Source organism: Pristis pectinata, chromosome 5, assembly GCF_009764475.1.
Source record: "Pristis pectinata isolate sPriPec2 chromosome 5, sPriPec2.1.pri, whole genome shotgun sequence".
NCBI lineage: Eukaryota > Metazoa > Chordata > Chondrichthyes > Rhinopristiformes > Pristidae > Pristis > Pristis pectinata.
Genome location: NC_067409.1, coordinates 101,715,083 through 101,733,971, shown reverse-complemented (window position 1 = coordinate 101,733,971; position 18,889 = coordinate 101,715,083). Strand labels below are relative to the sequence as shown.

Sequence of the window (18,889 nt, the reverse complement as noted above, 5' to 3'; positions counted from 1 at the left end):
GTGCATCCAGTTGCTGAAGTATTTCCAGTCTTGTGACTATTAATTCAACACCATACACCATGAGAACTTTTGGACCTTTCCAGTCTATATGGCGTAGCAAAAGAACCTTGGCAATATTTTCTCTGCATTGTAAATATCAATAGTGTAATCCTCAGTTACCATTTTGAGATCTATGGAATTGTGATGCTCTTACGGATAAAATAGTTCACATTTGCAAAACATGACCAGTGATGTTACTCATTGTTAAATAAGAAGAATCTTGTTGTGACATTACCAAATGCAAAGCAAACATTTATTTCTTAAAACATCTCTATATCAATAACTGCAGGAGACATTGCAATTTAAATTTCTGACACAATTTATACAGATGAGAAAGCAGAATCGTTGCTTAGTGTCCTGATTTTCCAAAGCTTATTTTCAACTAATTTTTTTTTAAACAGTTGATACAGAATTCAGTGAGTTGTAAAGATTTATTGTCTAGAAATCAATTGCATAACAAATCTTGTTTCCAATATAATGCAACTGAAAATTTTCTCCCCTTCTCTCCTGGAGTTATTTTGTGTCATTCTTTTAAAAACTGTCTTGGTGCTTCCATGTGTAAGTTAGACTTGTAACTCTTGACGTAGTTTCCCTGTCCAGGGGAATAAGATGAGTCTTAATAGGGGTGTGTGTGTGTGTATATTTGTGTATGGTTGGGTGGATGAGTAAGTTTGCAGATGACACAAAAATTGGTGGCGTTGTGGTTTGCATAGAAGATTGCTAAAGGATACAGAGAGATATAGATCAGTTGCAGATATGGGCAGAGGAGTGGCAGATGGAGTTTAATCCAAGCAAGTGTGAGGCGCCGCACTTTGGGAGATCCAACATAAAGGGAGAGTACACAGTTGATGGCAGGATCCTTAACAGCATTGATGAACAGAGGGATCTTGAGGTCCAGGTACATGGCTCACCGAAACTGGCGCACAGGGTTGATAGGGTAGTAAAGTCAGCACATTGGCATACTTGCCTTCATTAGTCAAGGCACTGAATTCAAGAGCCAGGAAGTTGTATTACTGCTTTATAAAACTCTGGTTAGGCTGCATATCTTATTTAGAGTATTGTGTTCAATTCTGCTCTCCTCATTACAGGAAGAAAGTGGAGGCTTTGGAGAGGGTGCAGGGACGGATTACCAGAATGATGCCTGGTTTGGAGGACGTGCTGTGGAGAGAGGTTGGATGAGCTTGGGCTGTTTTCCCTGGAGTGGTGGAGGTTGAGGGGAGATTTGATAGGAGTTTACAAAGCTTATGCGAGGTATTGATAGAGTAGATAGCCAGTATCATCTTCCGAGGATTGAAATGCCTAGTACGAGAGGGCATGTATTTAAGGTTAGATGGGGAAAGTACAAAGGAGGTGTGCGAGGCAAGTTTTTTTTTTAAACACAGAGTGGTGGGGGCCTGGAATGCACTACCAGTGGTGGTGATGATAGAGGCAAATAACATCGGAGCATTTAAGAGGCTCTTGGATAAGCACATGAATATGCAGAGAAGGAAGGGATATGGTCAACGTGCAGGGAAGAGGGATTAGATTATTTAGGAGTCATTGGCTTAAGTAATTCAGCACAACATAACGGGCTGAAGGCCCAGTCCTGTGCTGTACTGTTCTATGTTCTAGGCTTAATCTGGTATTTTTGCCAAGTAGCTGATCCACAGTTCAATCCTGGCATCAAGATGTCTTTCAAAAGTTCCTGGACCGATGAAATCCAGTTCACTTCCCGCACAGTTTTGTTGTTTTGAAGCATTATGAGGGGGATCTTGAGTCATGTCCCATGAACAAATTTTGGAATTTTTTCGACAGTGAGCTTTTACCACAGGATCACCAGCTTTCATGGGCACAACCCATCCTCTCATTGCTTTCCTGACCTGCCATCCCATAATACTCCCACTGACACTGCTGGTCCTGATCCATTCAATTACTATTTTCAAGCTGCTGGTCTTTTTTGGTTTCTGTATTCAAATCATTTTGCAATAAAATCCATCCATCATGCCTTTTGCCTCTCCTAATGCCTGCTGAATCTGTATGTTGGCCTTCAGTGACTTTTATACAAGCACCCTTTGAACATCAACATTCCCTAATCTCTCACTATATTTTTTTTTTACAAAAAGATAGTTTTTGGGCTTGTGCATTATGTAAATGAAGCACTTTCGAGCTCAAAATTCATGGGACGTACATTCTGATTGGCTTATGATGTTCATGATTGTAATTTTCTACTTTCACTTCTTGGCCTGATAGAAGAATTAAGTGTGCATGTATGTGTAATCTTGTGTTATCAACTGCACTGTTGGTTTATATTTTGCCTCTTTTTGAGATTCATTTGTTTGTGTAATGGATAGAAGATATTCTTATGGAGCTTCTGCAGAATGCATTCTGCTAATCTATGCTTCTCTGAAACTCCATATTGTTTGCTAAGGGTTTGTGAAGTGGGAATAGGACTAAGCCATTCGATTCCTTTTGTCTTCTCTGCAATTCAATAAGACCCAAAATATCAACAATGCTTCTTCCCCCCCACCCACCCACCCACCCACAGATGCTGCTTGATCTTCTGAGTTCCTCCAGCAGTTTTTATTTTCTTGCTCCAGATTTTAGCATCTGCAGTCTCTTGCACCTCCTGAAGACCACAGCTGATCTGAATGTAACTTTAACCCGTCCACCACATTAATTTTTCACCCTCTTGCTTATCAAGTGTGCACTCTGCTTTTAAAAATATACTTGGACTATTTCTGCTGAGATTATTACATTTGAGGTTCTGCTTTAATTTGATGCCAAGTTCCTCATGCCAATTATGCAGATCCTCTTGTTTTTTGTTCTACCTATGTCATTGATACCAACATTTACCATAATGATGGAATCCTCTCCCTACTATTAAGTTCCTCTCCAACACTGGCAAAGGGCAAGCAACACAGGTTTCAGATTCTTTTTGCTGCAGAGAGCAGTGTGTCAGTGCCATTCACTATATTGTTCTCTACTGCTGTACTTTGTTTATTCCCTCAATCCCTTGATTGGCTTCCTGTATCACAGTGCCTTGGTTGGTTAGTTCATCCATCCTGCAGACCTTTTTTGTTCTCTGCCAACCCCCCACCCCCAAGCTGCATATACCTCAAAGCCATTGGACAATTGCAAAAGCTGAGGCTTCTGCACCCTTGCCCCTGGCTGTCCTTGCCTGCCTCACTTGCTGTTGCAATCACCTCTCCCTGATCAGATCAGAAGGCACAATCTGATGGTGTGTGATCACCTCCTGACCAAAATATTCAGGTAATCTTCCCTCTTCCAGATGTGTAACTCAACCTCCAGCTCTATTATTGAGCTTGTAGCTCCTTGAGCTGGAGATATATTTGCCATGGATCATATTAACATCCAGGAACTTCCAAAGCCCACAATCATGACCTATCTCCTTTCCTGCCATTCTTACTGTATTAACTGACAATTGTTTTAAATTTTAAATCTTGGTGATAGCATAGATATTCACCAAAGAGCCAACTTCTTTCCTCAATACCTGGCACTCTGAAAGCTGCATTTACCTTTAGTTTAGAAAGCAAAAATGTGTTAGAAAAGAAAATGCTCGCCAGCTCCTCCTCAATCCCTTAATATCCAAAAACTTATCAGTCTCAATGGCTCTCCTTGGTAGAGAATTACAATTCACTACCCTTCTCATCTCCATCCTGAATAGCCAACCACTTAATTTGAAATGTGACCCCTGATTCTGGATGCCTCAGCCATGGAAACATCAACTCTGTCAATGGTTATATTTTGCTACTTTAAAAATGAATTAAAACTTTATAGCATGAATTCTGTTGGCTTCAATCTTGCGCGAAAGGTAGCAGTTGTGCTTGTATCTACATTCCACACTGGGTTGAAGCTCGGGACTGCCAAAGGCCTGCTGCTCTAGTTAAGTGTAAGCCCCTGGATACCTATGCTAAGCTTTTGACTGCTTGAGTGCAATGGAACAGTGCTGTCTTCCTCAGATTTTCCAATTCTTAGGCTAAAATATCTGTCTATGGAGCAGATCAGTGACCTAATGAAATCATTAGGACAGAATGGCAGGAAGTTGAGACTTTTGTATGATTTTAATTCAGTTGATTTGAAATGTATTTAATTTTTTTCAAGTATGTGCAAGTGTTTTTAAATTAGGAAATTTGTATTATTTTTGTTTCATAACACCTACTACCTGTTTGAATGTCATATGTTCGCAATCAATTTCAATGACAGCTTTGACAGCTTCTGAACTTCATCAGCATTCTGGGCCATTTTGAAATTGGAACAAACCCTCTTCACTGGATCTTGCTAATCAGCTGGCAGCCTTCCAACAGGAGAGCATGTCAAGGGCTATATTGGAAGAAACAACATGGTCCAAGGCGTGCAACTGATTAATTCCAGCATCTTGCTGGTCATCTGAAGCTCCAATGTTTGTTCCAAAATTTTTCACATGACTGTTCTGAAATTCATATTTTGTGAGCCAGCTAATTGTGCAGTACAAATAAGTATGTCATACTTGACTGGCATGCAATATAGAGTTGAAATTTCACCATTGCAAGTGTTTTGAATCTGTGAGGAAAATGAGTAGAAATGGCTCAGGATTGTCAAATCTCACTAGTTGACTCATTCTTTGGCTTTAGCATAAATCCAGTATTACTGTATGCAGTTCGTTCTTGATACCCCTGAAATCACCATGAAACAAAATGCTAAGTATTGATGGTATTGGTTTATTATTGTCACTTGTACCAAGGTACAGTGGAAAGCTTGTCTTACAAACCAATTGTACAGGTCAATTCATTACACAGTGCAGTTACATTGAGTTAGTACAGAGTGCATTGATGCAGTACAGGTAAAAAAACAATAACAGTATTGAGTAAAGTGTCACAGCTACAGAGAAAGTGCAGTGCAATAAGGAGCAAGGTCTCAACAATGTAGATCTTGACGTCATAGTCCATCTCTTTGTATAAGGGAACCATTCAATAGTCTTATCACAGTGGGGTAGAAGCTGTCCTTAAGTCTGGTGGCACGTGCCCTCAGGCTCCTGTATTTTCTACCCGATGAAAGAGGAGAGAAGAATGTCCTGGGTGGGTGGGGTCTTTGATTATGCTGGCTGCTACACAAAGACACTGAGAGGTAAAGAGTCCAAGAAGGGGAGGCTGGTGTCTGTGATGCGCTGGGCTGTGTCCACAACTTTCTGCAGCTTCTTGCAGTCCTGGGCAGAGCAGCTGCCATACCAAGCCTTGATACATCCAGATAGGAAGCTTTCTATGGTGCATCGGTAAAAGTTGGTGAGAGTCAGAGGGGGAAAAAAACAAATTTCTTAAGCATCCTGAGGAAGTAGAGGCGCTGGTGAGCTTTCTTGGCTGTGGCATCTACGTGATTTGAGCAGGACAGGCTGTTGGTGATGTTCACACCCAGGAACTTGAAGCTGTCAACCCTCTCGACCTCAGCACCATTGATGTAGACAGGTGCATGTACACCGCCCCCTTTCCTGAAGTCAATGACCAGCTCTTTAGTTTTGTTGACATTGAGGGAAAGGTTGTCATGACACCATTCCACTAAGCTCTCTCTCTCCTTCCTGTACTCCGACTCATCGCTGTTTGAGATACTGCCTACAATGGTGGTATTATTTGCAAACTTGCAGATGGAGTTAGAGCAGAATCTGGCCACACAGTCTTGAGTTTATAGGGAGTAGAGTAGAGGGCTGAGGACGCAGCCTTGTGGGGCACCAGTGTTGAGAATAATTGTACCGGAGGTATTGCTGCCTATCCTCACTGATTACGGTCTGTTTGTTAGAAAGTCAAGGATCCAGTTACAGAGGGAGGTGTTGAGTCCTAGGTCTCGGAGTTTGGTGACAAGTTTGCTTGGAATTATTGTATTGAAGGCAGAGCTGTAGTCAATAAGCAGTAGTCTAACGTATGTGTCTTTACTGTCCAGGTGCTCCAGAGCTGAATGTAGGGCCAGGGAGATGGCATCCGCTGTAGACCTGTTTCGCCAATAGGCGAATTGCAATGAATCCAGGTTGTCTGGTAGGCTGGAGTTGATGTGTGCCATGACCAACCTCTCAAAGCACTTCATGATGGTGGATGTCAGAGCCACTGGTCGGTAGTCATTGAGGCATGTTACCTGGCTTTTCCTTGGTACCGGGATGATAGTGGCCTTCTTAAAACAGGAGGGAACCTGAGATTGAAGCAGAAGGCCAGCACTACCTTCATTCTTTAAGCAGTTGAGCAAGCCTGGCCAATCTGAACCTTTTAACGACATTATTTTTGCTTGTGACTTTCTGAAGTCTGAAAGTTGCTATCTTTTCCCAGCTGAAGGAGTAAAGTAGCACTTGTTAATTTAGAAAAAGCAACTATGAAATAACTGAAATTGATAATGAGAACGCACAAGTTCTTGTGGCTATTGCATTTTGAATTATAGTCTTTGACATATTTCTATTTTGTATTTTATAGGACATTGGATTTTCTGCTAAAGGTGATAATGAGAGCTATGTGGTTTGCGGGTGGCTTTCATTGGATTAGTATAAAGGGACGCCGTGCATTGCCAACAGAAGCACCAATAATGACCTTAGCACCACATTCTTCATATTTTGATGCTATTCCAGTTACCATGACCATGGCTTCCATTGTAATGAAGGCTGAAAGCAAAGACATCCCTATATGGGGAAGTAAGTAATTTCCTACTGAGCATTATTTAATAGATGAAGAAGAATGCATTATGATGGAGTGAATTGTTGAAACCACTGTACTGTACCATCTGTACATTATTTGTTAGCCTGCATTGATATACATTTGCTTCATTGCCCACTACCCTCAGATCCTGACATGTTTGTGTTCAGCTTAGACACAATATGATCAGTGACCACCCTGCAATGTAAATTTCAGATTCAGTGCCACTGCCAATTCCTACATGATGCTTCACAAACTAAAATAGTTGTTAGCAAAAGCCATTCTATTATTACTCCAGGGGGAAAGGTGTATAGAAACACTGATACCACCCCCATCCCCCGAACCCCTTGCACCACCCACCAGAAGCATTGCTTGGCATCCTTTCGAAATGATTGACCAGTTTTTCATCATCTCCAATTGTAGAGCTACTTAAATACATATAGTCTCGATTTTTGAATAACTGCAATAGCACCACAAACTTTATAATCAAGCATTTGTATATACTGTATTTTGCATGCAAATGCCCTTGAATATCGTGAAGTAGGATAAATATTCTTTTAATTTGGTCCACTAGTGAAATGTTGGAAATACTGTGAAATTGTAATGCTGTGCTACTACTTAAATTGGTCTTTATTGCATAGCGTGTGACCATACTGCAATTTATATTCATCTCTTGAGGATTGTAAAAAGAATTTAAATCTATTTTGCAAGATACTTGAAAGGCAATACACATCTTGAGGTTGAGTTAGTGTTGAGTTTTCAGGTTTATGGTGTGACATTCCAAATTATTTAATAAGATTACTGTTTAATTGTTCACAGATACCCAGTCTGGCTATTGTTATTCAAATATCTTGTTTGATAATATGAAGACTCCACCTTTTTGCAGTTTTTAGAGTTAACCATTAACTTAACCAAAATAAGAAACAATAAGTGAATCTCAAAATTGTAGGTGGTTATCTTTTATGCTTTTAGGGTATGTGGAAATTGGATCATTTGAGTGAAAGCATTACATTTTGCTTCTGGCTCTCAAAATGTCCATAATAGCATTTTGTTTGGTTGACCCTCCTATGGATTCCAACCTCTTGGCCACCAAGTACATTAAGATAACTAAGCTCTGAAAGGGTCAATAAGTGGAGTAACATTGGATAATTAACTGTTGCTTCAATGCCAAATTTTACTCTTCTGGATATCTCAACTCCTTGACCTATTTCTTCTTTTCTCTGCAGATTTTGCTAAACTATTCGTGGTCCTAATGCCAGTCATGAGATGCATACATTTTTGTTCCCTCACTACCTTCAATCCACATCCCCTGATTTGTTCTGTAAACTGCATCTTCTATCACCCATTCTTTTGTGCCTCCGAAACTCATTCTTCTCTTCTGACACGTACATTTTGTGTGTGCATCATTTTGTAACTATTTATGGCATCTTTGTCATTACAGGAGCGTCAAAGGAATCTCTAAAATGCATGATAAAAGCAATTGGGTGCCAAAGAAAGAAAGGAAACTGGCACTGCTGTTGCCCTTTATTTTCTGACCAATTTTTTTTGTCACTCCCAAACCCCCCCATTTCCCTTTTGGAGACTTGAGATCCTCAAATTGCACAGTCAAATGTTATTCAAATGTTTTGCCTTTTCCCTCCTGTCCTGTTAGTCAAATGAGTCTCTGATAGAATAGCTCACTGTTTAACAGAGCCGTCGCTCAATGCTTTCCCACGTACTTACACATCTCGGTGATCAAACCCATTGCTGTTAACCTTGCAATGTGGCTGAAAAATGTTTCCATAGTCCACCACAGACTCTAAAGAGCAACAGGAATTTACAGGTGGATATTATAAACTTTACTTCGTGGCCACAGTCTCCCACCATTGAGCTTCATAAACTACAAAATGTTTAAAATCTGAAAAGTAGCTCCTTGAGAAAGGTTGATGTTTTTAGATTAATTCTTGGATATGGACTTTGTCACTGAGGCTGAAATTTATTGCTTGTACCTTGAGAAAGTAAATTAACCTCCAGTACTCTTCAGAACCATGGCGAAGGTGGTAAACTCAACACTGGTTTGAAAGTTCTGAGATTTTGGGCCAGCAACAAGCAGAATAGATGTACAGTACATGTCCATGTAAAGATGATGTGACCTGAAGGTTGGTTCTACTAATTGTCAGCTGCCTTGTTCTTGTCTTCTGGTTGGTTGTTGACAGTACTTTCTCGGTTGTAGGTGTGCCAGTGCGAAGGAGATAGTGTTATGGTAGTAGCTGAACTGCTGCCGAAAGTAATTGCTTAGACCTGGATAGTGGTCAAGCTGCATGTGTTTTGAGAGCTGCATTTATTCAGGCAAGTGGAGAGTGTGCCATTGGGCACCTGACTTCTGTCTTACAGGTGGTGAATCAGATCTTGGGAGTTGGAAGATGAATGACTAATGAAAGAATACCTAGCTCCTGACCTATTCTAGCTATTTATGTGACTAGTCCAGTTGTGTTTCAGTTTGACATCTAGGTCAATGGGTAATTCTCAGGATACTGACAAGAATTGAATAAAAGTAATGCCGTTTAAATGTCAGAGATAGGTAATAGTTCATCTTTGACTGCTTTTAAGGGTGTTGCCTGATGTTAGTGAAGTGAACATTGCTGGCAGTATTAGCCAGCTTCAAAAAAACAAACTGTTGGAGTCAGGCAGCACATATAGAGGGAAATAGTGGAAGGTTTTGGGTTGAGACCCTTCATCTGGACTCGTCAGCATGTGGGATTTGGCTGAATGTGTGCATGGACTTCTTTCTAATTTGAGGAATTCTTTTTTTAAAAAAATTTGAAAACTGCAGTGAATAGTCATGCTGCTGACCTTATGGAAAGGGAGTGCAATTATTTTCAGACTGCTCTATTCATGACTGATGCCTTGAGGAAAGTTGCCCAACCCAAGTACCCAGAGTCGGTGATTAGCTCTATCAACTGCAGCCATTTTCCTTGAGCAGAAATTGCAGTAACTATTTTAATACTGATTTTTCCCCTGTCAGGGTCTTTAGCTGAAGTGTGAATTCAAATAATTAAAAATACACAACAGATTGGGGGAGGGGAGGGGTGAGATTTGTCATTTGCAGATTTGGAAATAACTGTCCTGTATCTGCAACGTTCAAGTCGTCATAAAACAGTGCCTGTCTACTTATCAGAGGTAACCGACCATTCACAACTTTTTAATCACTTACTGACTTTTATTATGGCATGCATATGTATAATTTTGTATCTTTATACATTTTTGATCACCTGTTTTTCTAGTCTTTTGCCTTTTAATTTTTTGATGTCTATCATAACTCCTTTTGTCATTCTGCTCTCGACTTTGAAGTTGAAGACACTAAATACAATATTGTCCTATTTTCTTATTCATCCAAGCTTTATCATTACTTTTTTTAAAATGACTAGTTTCTTCTTGGGTGGACCTAAAAAAATTCATGTATTTTCCTATTCTCTTCCAATGTTTGACACTAAATTTTTCCAATTTAGTTCTACAGTCCCTGTAGTCGTGTCCCTTCATCTTTTCAAAAGTGTTTCTTTACCGTCTTTGTTTATTTAAGCCCCTGATCTATGTATTCAGTCTTAATGTGCTGTGACCACTCTTAGATGCTTTTCAGAACACACTTTCCTTAACTAATTTAGTCAATTTCCCATCACTAGATCCAGTAACTGGATAAATCCAGTAAACCTAGATCTCTTTTTCACAATAAGGGAATCCTGCACAAAAATATAAATTGAATCATAGAATGGTTACAGCACGAAGGAGTCCATTCAGCCTACGGTATCTGTGTCTGCTCTCCACCAAGAGCTTTTCTCTGTTTCCACCAACCAGCCCTTTCTCTAGAGCATTGGACATTTTCTCCTCCACATATTCATCCATTTCCCTCTGGAAGACCTCCGTGGAACTTGCTTCCTCCATATCTGCAGGCAGTGCATTCCAGATTCCAACCAGAGCCTCAATGCCTCCCACTATCCACGTCTGTCCAGACCTCTCATGGCTATATATACTTGATTAAATCTGCACCCAGGCTTTCTCTTTACAGAAAATAGTTCCATCTTTTCCCACCCACTTGCTTTGCCTTTTATTTTAATTTTCACTACCCCCTGTGATTTGCAATCAGCTTGATTCTTGCAGATATTTACAATCCTGCAATTGTCATGCGCAGCATTTTTGCTATATTGTCCTCTATCTCTTTCACCATCCAGGGAGCTCTGGACTTGTTCTGACCTTTACCCCTTGTGGAACTTGCTGCAGCCATGCCTGATCCATATTTTTCTGATGACAGCCCCATTGTTCTGTTACAGTTTTGGGCTGCAATGTTTGGTTCCAATTTACCTGGGCGAGATGACTCTTATCCCATTGAAATCAGTTTCCCTCCAAGTAATTATGTACATTTTGGACTTCACCTTTTCCATAGCTAACTTAAATCTTATTATGTTATGATCATTATCTCTGAAACTTGGTGGCATTTGACCAGATCCAGCAATGCCTCCTTCCTTGTTTGGATTAGATCCAGCAAAAGCCACTTTCTTTGTTGGATCAAAAGTGTACTTGTCTATAAAATTACCCTGGAAACATTTTAGAAATTCTTCATCCTCTGATTTTAACTCTTACTATCCCTGTTTACATTAGGATAATTAGTCTTACATTAAAGCTACCCTAAAGTTTTGCACTTCACTGTAATCTCCTGACATATTTGTTCTTCTATTTCTCTCCCACTCATTGCTGACCAAACAAATACACTCAACAATGTAATGTTCCCTCTTCAATTTCTTAGTTCTAACTAGAGTTACTGTCTATGATCCCTCTGACTTCCTCCCTCTCCAGCAGTATAACATTCTATTAATAATACTACCCTTCCTCCTTACTCTGCTCTCCTATCCATCCTGAACTCCCCTTTGCATCCATGACATTTAATGCCCAGTTCTGCTGCTTTGAGCCAAGCATAGTTCACCAGCCTTATTCACAATAGTTCACACATTGACATACATAGTAAACCATAATTAGTTATTTCATTTGTATTTTCACTGATACCAGTAAAATCCTTATTCTGACCTAATCTAGTGGTAAACTAATATCCCCATTTCCATTTGCTTTTTTGACTTTAATTTTATCTTATCATTTTTCCTTATTCTGAGTCTTTGCTTGTGCACTCTTGTGCTTGCACACTCTGCTTCTACCCAATACACTCTAGTTATCATAACCTATGTTATTGCCTTTTCCTTTGTGCTCACGAACAGTTCTTTACCTAAACCCCTACCTGCTGTTTCCAGTGTAGCTTTTCGTCCTTCTGATTCTACTGTCAGGTTGCCACCTTCTTGCCAAACTAGCTTAAAACTTACTCACCAGCACTAGCAGCAGCAACAACCCCCCCCCCCGCAAACCAGGATATTGGTCCTTTACCTGTTGAGGTGCAACCCCCTTGGTTTGTAGACTGCACCTCTTGAGGATAACCTTGATGGTGGGGAGGGTCGTGCCCGTGATGGAGCTGGCTGAGTCTACAACCCTCTGCAGCCTCCTTCGATCCTGCACAATGGAACCTCCATACCAGGCAGTGGTGCAACCAGTCAGAATGCTCTCCACCATACATCTGTAGAAATTTGCAAGTCTTTGGTGACATACCAAATCTCCTCAAACTCCTAATGAAGTAAAGCCACTGGCATGCCTTCTTCATGATTGCATTAATGTGTTGGGCCCAGGATAGATTCTCTGAGATGCTGACACACAGGAACTTGAAGATGCTCATCCTTTCCACTGTTGACCCCCTCAATGAGGACTGGTGTGTGTTCTCCAGACTTCCCCTTCCTGAAGTCCACTATCAATTCCTTGGTCTTTATCCTTTCCGATTTAAAAGAGCAGTATTTACTTTGTGGCCCTGCTCTTTATACATCCATGTTTCAGTTATTGCATCTTTTGCTGAACAAAAATATGATTCTGTTTGCATGGAAGACCAGAATTGGTTGCCTTTAAGTTTAAGATTAATACTAATCCAATATGAATTAAGTGGCACAGCAAGTAGAGCTGCTGCTCTACCACTCCCACAACTCAGGTTCGATTCTGACCTCTGATGCTGTCGGTGTGGAGTTTGCGTGTTCTACTTGTGACCACATGGATTTCCTTCCATATCCCAAAAATGTGCAGGCTGATAGGCTAATTGGTGACTATAGATTCCTCTAATATTTAAATGAGTAGTAGAATCTGAAGGTGGGGGTGGTAGTAGATGGGATGTGGTGAAAATAAAATGGGTTGGAGTAGGATTAGTGTAAAAATGGATACTTGATGGTAGACCAAAGATGATGTTTCCATGCTGTATTTCTTTGATAGTTAGGGAGAAACCACCACAAGGAGCAGTTCAGTTTAAAAAAAATGCATCCAGGAAAAGCTAGGAAAGCACATGTTAATGGGGTTGGATGGAAAATGTTTGGAGCATTAATTCATTAGATGAAAAGTCCTGTTGCATGCTGTAAATACTTTAATTATATTGCATAGGCAGTTTGATTAAGGTTTCCATTCTCTGTATATAGCACATTGCTGAATGCACATTTGATTCAGACCCTCTGATCTGGTTCTACAGAAGGTCACTATTGTGCAGTAACAAAACAAATGCTGGAATGTAGGTTTTGACTTTCATTTATTAGCTGGAACAACAGAACTATGTTGAACTGAGCTGGTTAATCTTGACAACAGATTACTGAATTATGCTGAATGTTTGTTTAATCTGAAAGTTTATTAAGGCTAAATTACATAATTAAACTAAATTGCTAGAAGTAGACAATATCTGAAAGAAGTAGATTAATATTTCAATTTTGATGTCCGATTATTTGCTATGCATCTTGTGGTACTGCCATTGGACAGAATTTGCATTTATGTTATTGACATGAGACTGCAGATACAATAATCTGAAGCAAAAAACAAACTACTGGAGAAACTCAGCAAGTTGGGTGGCATCTGTGGAAGCACAGGAATGATCAACATTTCGGGTTGAGACCCTGCATTGGGACCGAGAGAGTACAGGGGAGGTACCCAGTATAAAGAAGTGAGAGGGAGGGATGAGGCAGGTGATGGGTGGAACCAGATGAGGGTATGATCGGCAGATGAAGTCAGGTAGGGGAATGGTAGGAGACTCAGTCAGTTAAGTGTGTAGGTGGTAGGCGGGTGGAGGAAGGGAACTGAACTTGATTGGGGGGGGGGAGCGTGGTGGTGGGTGGTTAAGGGGGAAGATGGGGAGGAAGAGGAAGGGTGAAAGAATCTTGATGAATCAGAGGGAGAGGGAAAGGAACATGGTCTGGGTTACCTGAAATTAGAAAACTCAATGTTCATACCTTTTAGGTTGTAGACTAGCCAGATGGAATATGAGGTGCTGTTCTCCTAGATAGCATTTGACCTCACCCTGGCAGTGGAGAAGGCTGAGGGCAGACAGGTCAGTGTGGAAATGGTAACCTCTTTATACCAGTTACCTCCCCTCAACTCTCTAAAGTCCTGAATCAGGGTCTTCACCTGAACTATCAACCTATCTCACCTGAACTATCAACCTATCTCACCTGCTGAGTTCCTCCAGCAGTTTGTTTTTTGCACTTATATTTAACTTTAAGCATAGTGAAAAGCAAGTCACAAGTAGAATAATTCTTTCCAAGCAAACTTGTCTACAATATTGATTTGGATACAGGATTTATAATGGTGACATTTTGTAAATGTGAGATTGCCAGTGGGAGTTTTTAAGCCTATTTAAAAACAAAACATTGGCTTTCCATGAAGCATATAACCTCCATTTCCAATGACAGACCAGTGTGGATGGACTTATAATCTAACTATTCCCAGTTCTGATGAAAGGCCATTGATCTGGAACATTAACTATTTCTCACATGTTGTTTGATTTGCTGCATATTTTCAGCTTTTCCTGTTATTATTTCAGATTCCTTTAAAGCACAGTAACTGAACTGAAAATCTGGTCCGTTCATGGCTGACAGATATTAAATATGGCATTGAATCTAAGGAAGAGGCTTATTAAGTTGCCAGAGACAGCAGTAGACCTGAGGATTGGAAGCATTTTCGAACTCAGCAAAGAAAGACCAAAAATTTGTTTTTTTTTTTCCCAGGTGAAAGTAGAATGAAAGTCAACTGGTGAAAAACAAAAATAGAAGAGCTCCTATTGATTACTAAAAAGGAAAAGACTATCTAATGTTAATGTGGTTCTTTTACAAACAAACAAGAGAATTTATAATCTGGAATAACGAAGAGGCAGAGAAATTAACCAAATACTTTGTGTCTGTCTTCACAGAAGAAGATACAAAAAATCTGCCAGACGTACGAGAGAACCAAGGGTAGACCATGAATGAGGAACTGGAGGAGATTAGTATTAGTTTTCTTTTAAATGTCCTGAAGTTGGTGAGACTGGTCACTCTAAATCCTAATGATCTACATTCCAGAGCTTTGAAGGGTGGTTATAGAAAAATGGTTGCATGGGTTATTATCTTCCAAAATTCTATAAGTTCTGGAATGTACCCCCATTTAAGAAAGGAAATGTGGTATTGACCTGTTTGCCTAACAGCGGTAAGGAAAATGCTAGAATCCATAATGAAGTATGTAATAATAGAATCCTCTGAGGAAAAATAATACAATTGAGCAGAGTCAGCATAGATTTACTGAAGGGAATTCATGTTTGACTAATCTATCGGAGCAGTTAAATCACCAGACAAGTAATTGGGAAGTCAAGACTAACAATCTAGAGATCAGAGTTCATAATTCTGCTTTGATAGCTGCGGAATTTAAATTTGATTCCTCATATGGCACGTGGGGAGGGGTTAGGGGAAATGAGTTGTCTTAGTCATGATCATAAAACAACTGGGTTGTCATTAAAAATCCACCTGGTTCACTAATATCCTTAAGGGGAGGAATTCTGCCACTCTTACCTGGTTGGGCCTACATGTGACTTCTCCAGTGTGGTTGCTTGCACAAATAGCTTAGCAACCCTTCAATTGCAGTTTTATTGCTATATTGGAACAGGAAGAATAAAACCAGGTGGACCACCCAGCATCTATTTGGGCACCAAATTCAGACACAAGTTATTCCCAGCCCTGCAAATTTGCAAATTAAGCATCAGGAGATTGGTGTCTAAAATTGGGAGGATTGTCCAGAAATTAGTCAAAGAACAGCTATTGCATCTAAAAGCATGATTCTGCAAATACAACCACATCAGGCTGCTCTTTGACTAATTTGTGGACACCAATTTAGACACCAATCCCCTGATGTTCATTTTGCAAAAGCAAAGATTTTACCATGCCTGGCTATCCACATTGGTAGATGTGACTGTGTCATTGGGTAACAGAGAATGAAAGAATTCAATAGGGAAAAAAAATGCATCAATATCACTATCTGTGACTGGCTAGAATGCAATATCAAACAAATTCAAGCTCCTCACTTATTAAAAGTTAGTTTGAAGTATGGACATTAAAATATCTCCCAAACAAGTGTCCTATTTGTTGTACATGTCTTGCCCAGAAAATGGCATCATGTACAAGAAATGTAAATGGCTTTCAGTAGTTGCTTTTCTGCACTACAGGTTACCAACTGAAGGATGAGGATTATTTTAAATTTTAAAAGAAATATATTCTTGTCGAGCGTAGCATACAGTTTTATTATCCCTGATTATAATTGGCTCAAAATACACCACTTGAAATTGTGCAGGCTGTCTATTTTCACGTAAGGTCTACATGCTTTTGTCTAATTTAACTACATTGTCATTTTTTTCACCAGCTTTGATAAAGTACATTCAGCCAGTCTTAGTGTCTCGATCAGACCAGCATTCACGCCGAAAAACAGTTGAAGAAATAAAGCAGAGAGCTCTGTCTAATGGCAGATGGCCTCAGGTGACTTTTTCTTTGCCCGAGTTTATACTAACATTTTGTCAATTTGCTAAATGGTCTGTTTATATGTATGTGATGTAAATAAGAAACAAAATGAAAATGCACAATAGAGTGATCAGGATCTTTCTAAAAAATTTAGTTAATTGAAAATAAAAAAAATCTGGAAATCTGAAGTGAAAGGAGAAAATGCTGGAAATACTCAGCAGACTAGGAAGCATCTGTGGAAAGAAAAACAGTTGCAGGTCGAGGCTCTTTATCAAAATAAGGAAAGTGAGAAAAGTTCATCTTAAGTTGCGGTGGGGGTTAGAATGCATAGGGCAAAAGGAATATCTGTGGGGTGAGGCCAGGGTTGCCCAGGTGATTCCAGTGTTCGTGGAGCTGTCTGATTACTAGGTTAATGAGGATAATAAGCAAACAAAGGGTCTTGGTAAAGCTGTGAAATGCAGTTCAGCACTATTCCTGAAAACAAAGAATTCTGGAAATGCTTGGTGGATCAGCATCTGTGAAAATAATACAGTAGAACTAGCCAGAGTTTGATGAATATTGTGAGGGAAGTTTCAAGTTTCACTGATATTTAGTGATCAATTTTTCTTTCTCACCTCCATTGTTAAAAGCATTTTTATTTCTATTATAGAGGGCTGGGTGTTTCAGATGCAGATTTCTTCAGTAATAGGAGAGATGCAGATTTTCTTCAATGGGAGTTTTTGAGATATTGCAATGCAGTTTTTTCATAATCAAATTGCAATGCAAAACCAGCTGGGCATTTTTCAGACCTGCTTACTGGAATTGTGTCGCATTGATTTGGTTTAATACCACACAGAAAATAACTCCAGTATAGTTTTAAACTGATCTTTAAACATTCCCTTGGGTACCTTTGCAAACTGAACTCCCTTTATTTTTAACTGTCAAAGAGGGAACAACAATACTAGTTCTGATGAAGGCTACATATCCAAAATTGTAATTTCTTCTTACAGATGTTTAAAAATAACTTCTGTATATTTTGTATTGGTCTTCTCCAAAATGTGATGAAAAGTGGATTATTGTAGCAGAAGTTGTTTTTAAATTGTAGAATTTGTGTGTATTCGCTGGATGTTTCTTGGGTATAAGATTGCACTTCTGAGGATAATCCCAGACAATGAAATCCAGTTTTGCTGGCATATGGCTTTAACTGCAAACCAGCTAATTAACTTCTAATCAATTTATTGATCCTAATCATTTTATTGATCAAGATATTTTAGCTCATTCAATACATTGTATAATCTCACTTCATCATCCTTAGGTTTCAGAAATGGCAAGCATTTTGTCAATCTATACTTGAATTAGTTTGCCAAAAAAAATGATTTTTAAAAAGTATACAGTGGACAAAATAATGGAGTACTAAATTTGGATTAGATTCAAGCATAGTATTCCCACTTTGGGAATATGGAAAGTAATCAGTTAGTATGATTGAATGGTAAAATTGATCTGGTGAATGATCACTATTCATCTTCACATATAAGCTTATTGAGGATTGTCCAGAGGCATCAAACAAACAATTGGAGCCCTACAGTTAAGACTTGAAAGCAACAAAGTGAATTTAAATGTTACAAATTCTAAATACAAATAAAATCCATATTATATTTGTTCTCCCTTTGTCATCTAGCCAGACATAATTATATTGTAGAGTCCATAGTATTAAAATAAAGTGTACTTTTTTTCGTGACTAAATCCACTTTTAAATTTCCTTCTGTTGAAATATAAATGTGGTGGTTAAATACAGAGTTAACAGTCATTGGCTTTGCACCTCTCATCTGTATCTCGGGTACCCCTTGCTGCAGTACGTTATGCTTTTCCCATCCCAGAGATGTTCTGACCTCCGAGAAGAGTGGATCTTTGAATTTGAGCCTATGCTTATGCAGGATTGTTAGCTCTCCGGTTTCTTTCACACTGACAACCCAGACAAAGCAGATTTCATTCATCTGGTCTTGTCTAGATTCAAATGCACATCCCAAAGGCTAAGCTGATATGCCAGATCCATTTTTTTTTTGTTGTTGAAGGTTTCATTGTGAAATATTTGCTGACACAAGTGAAGTTTTCAGATTTTTGATCACTTGAGTTTTAAAGTATTATGAATACATTTATCCCGATGTAGAGTTTCGACCCAAAATGTTGACAATTCCTTTCCCTCCACAAATGCTGCTTGACTGTTGAATTCCTCAAGCAGTTTGTTTTTTTTGCTCCATGAATACATTAAAATTTGCATAGATGTTTAACATTCACCATTTCATAAATTTGTGAATGCACTTACAAAAATAAGTGTTTCTAATAAAGAATAAATATACTTTTTGACTATTTCATGATCCTAAT

At 39.2% G+C, this 18,889-nt stretch overlaps 1 protein-coding gene across 1 annotated transcript in view; it reads left to right on the top strand.

Moving 5' to 3' along the window:
- Window positions 1-18,889, top strand: part of LOC127570891 (lysophosphatidylcholine acyltransferase 1-like) — an 80,817-nt gene that overhangs the window by 17,395 nt on the left and 44,533 nt on the right. The window contains 2 exon segments of the mRNA XM_052016795.1: window positions 6,465-6,679; window positions 16,434-16,546. Coding sequence (XP_051872755.1) covers window positions 6,465-6,679; window positions 16,434-16,546 — 328 coding nt within the window.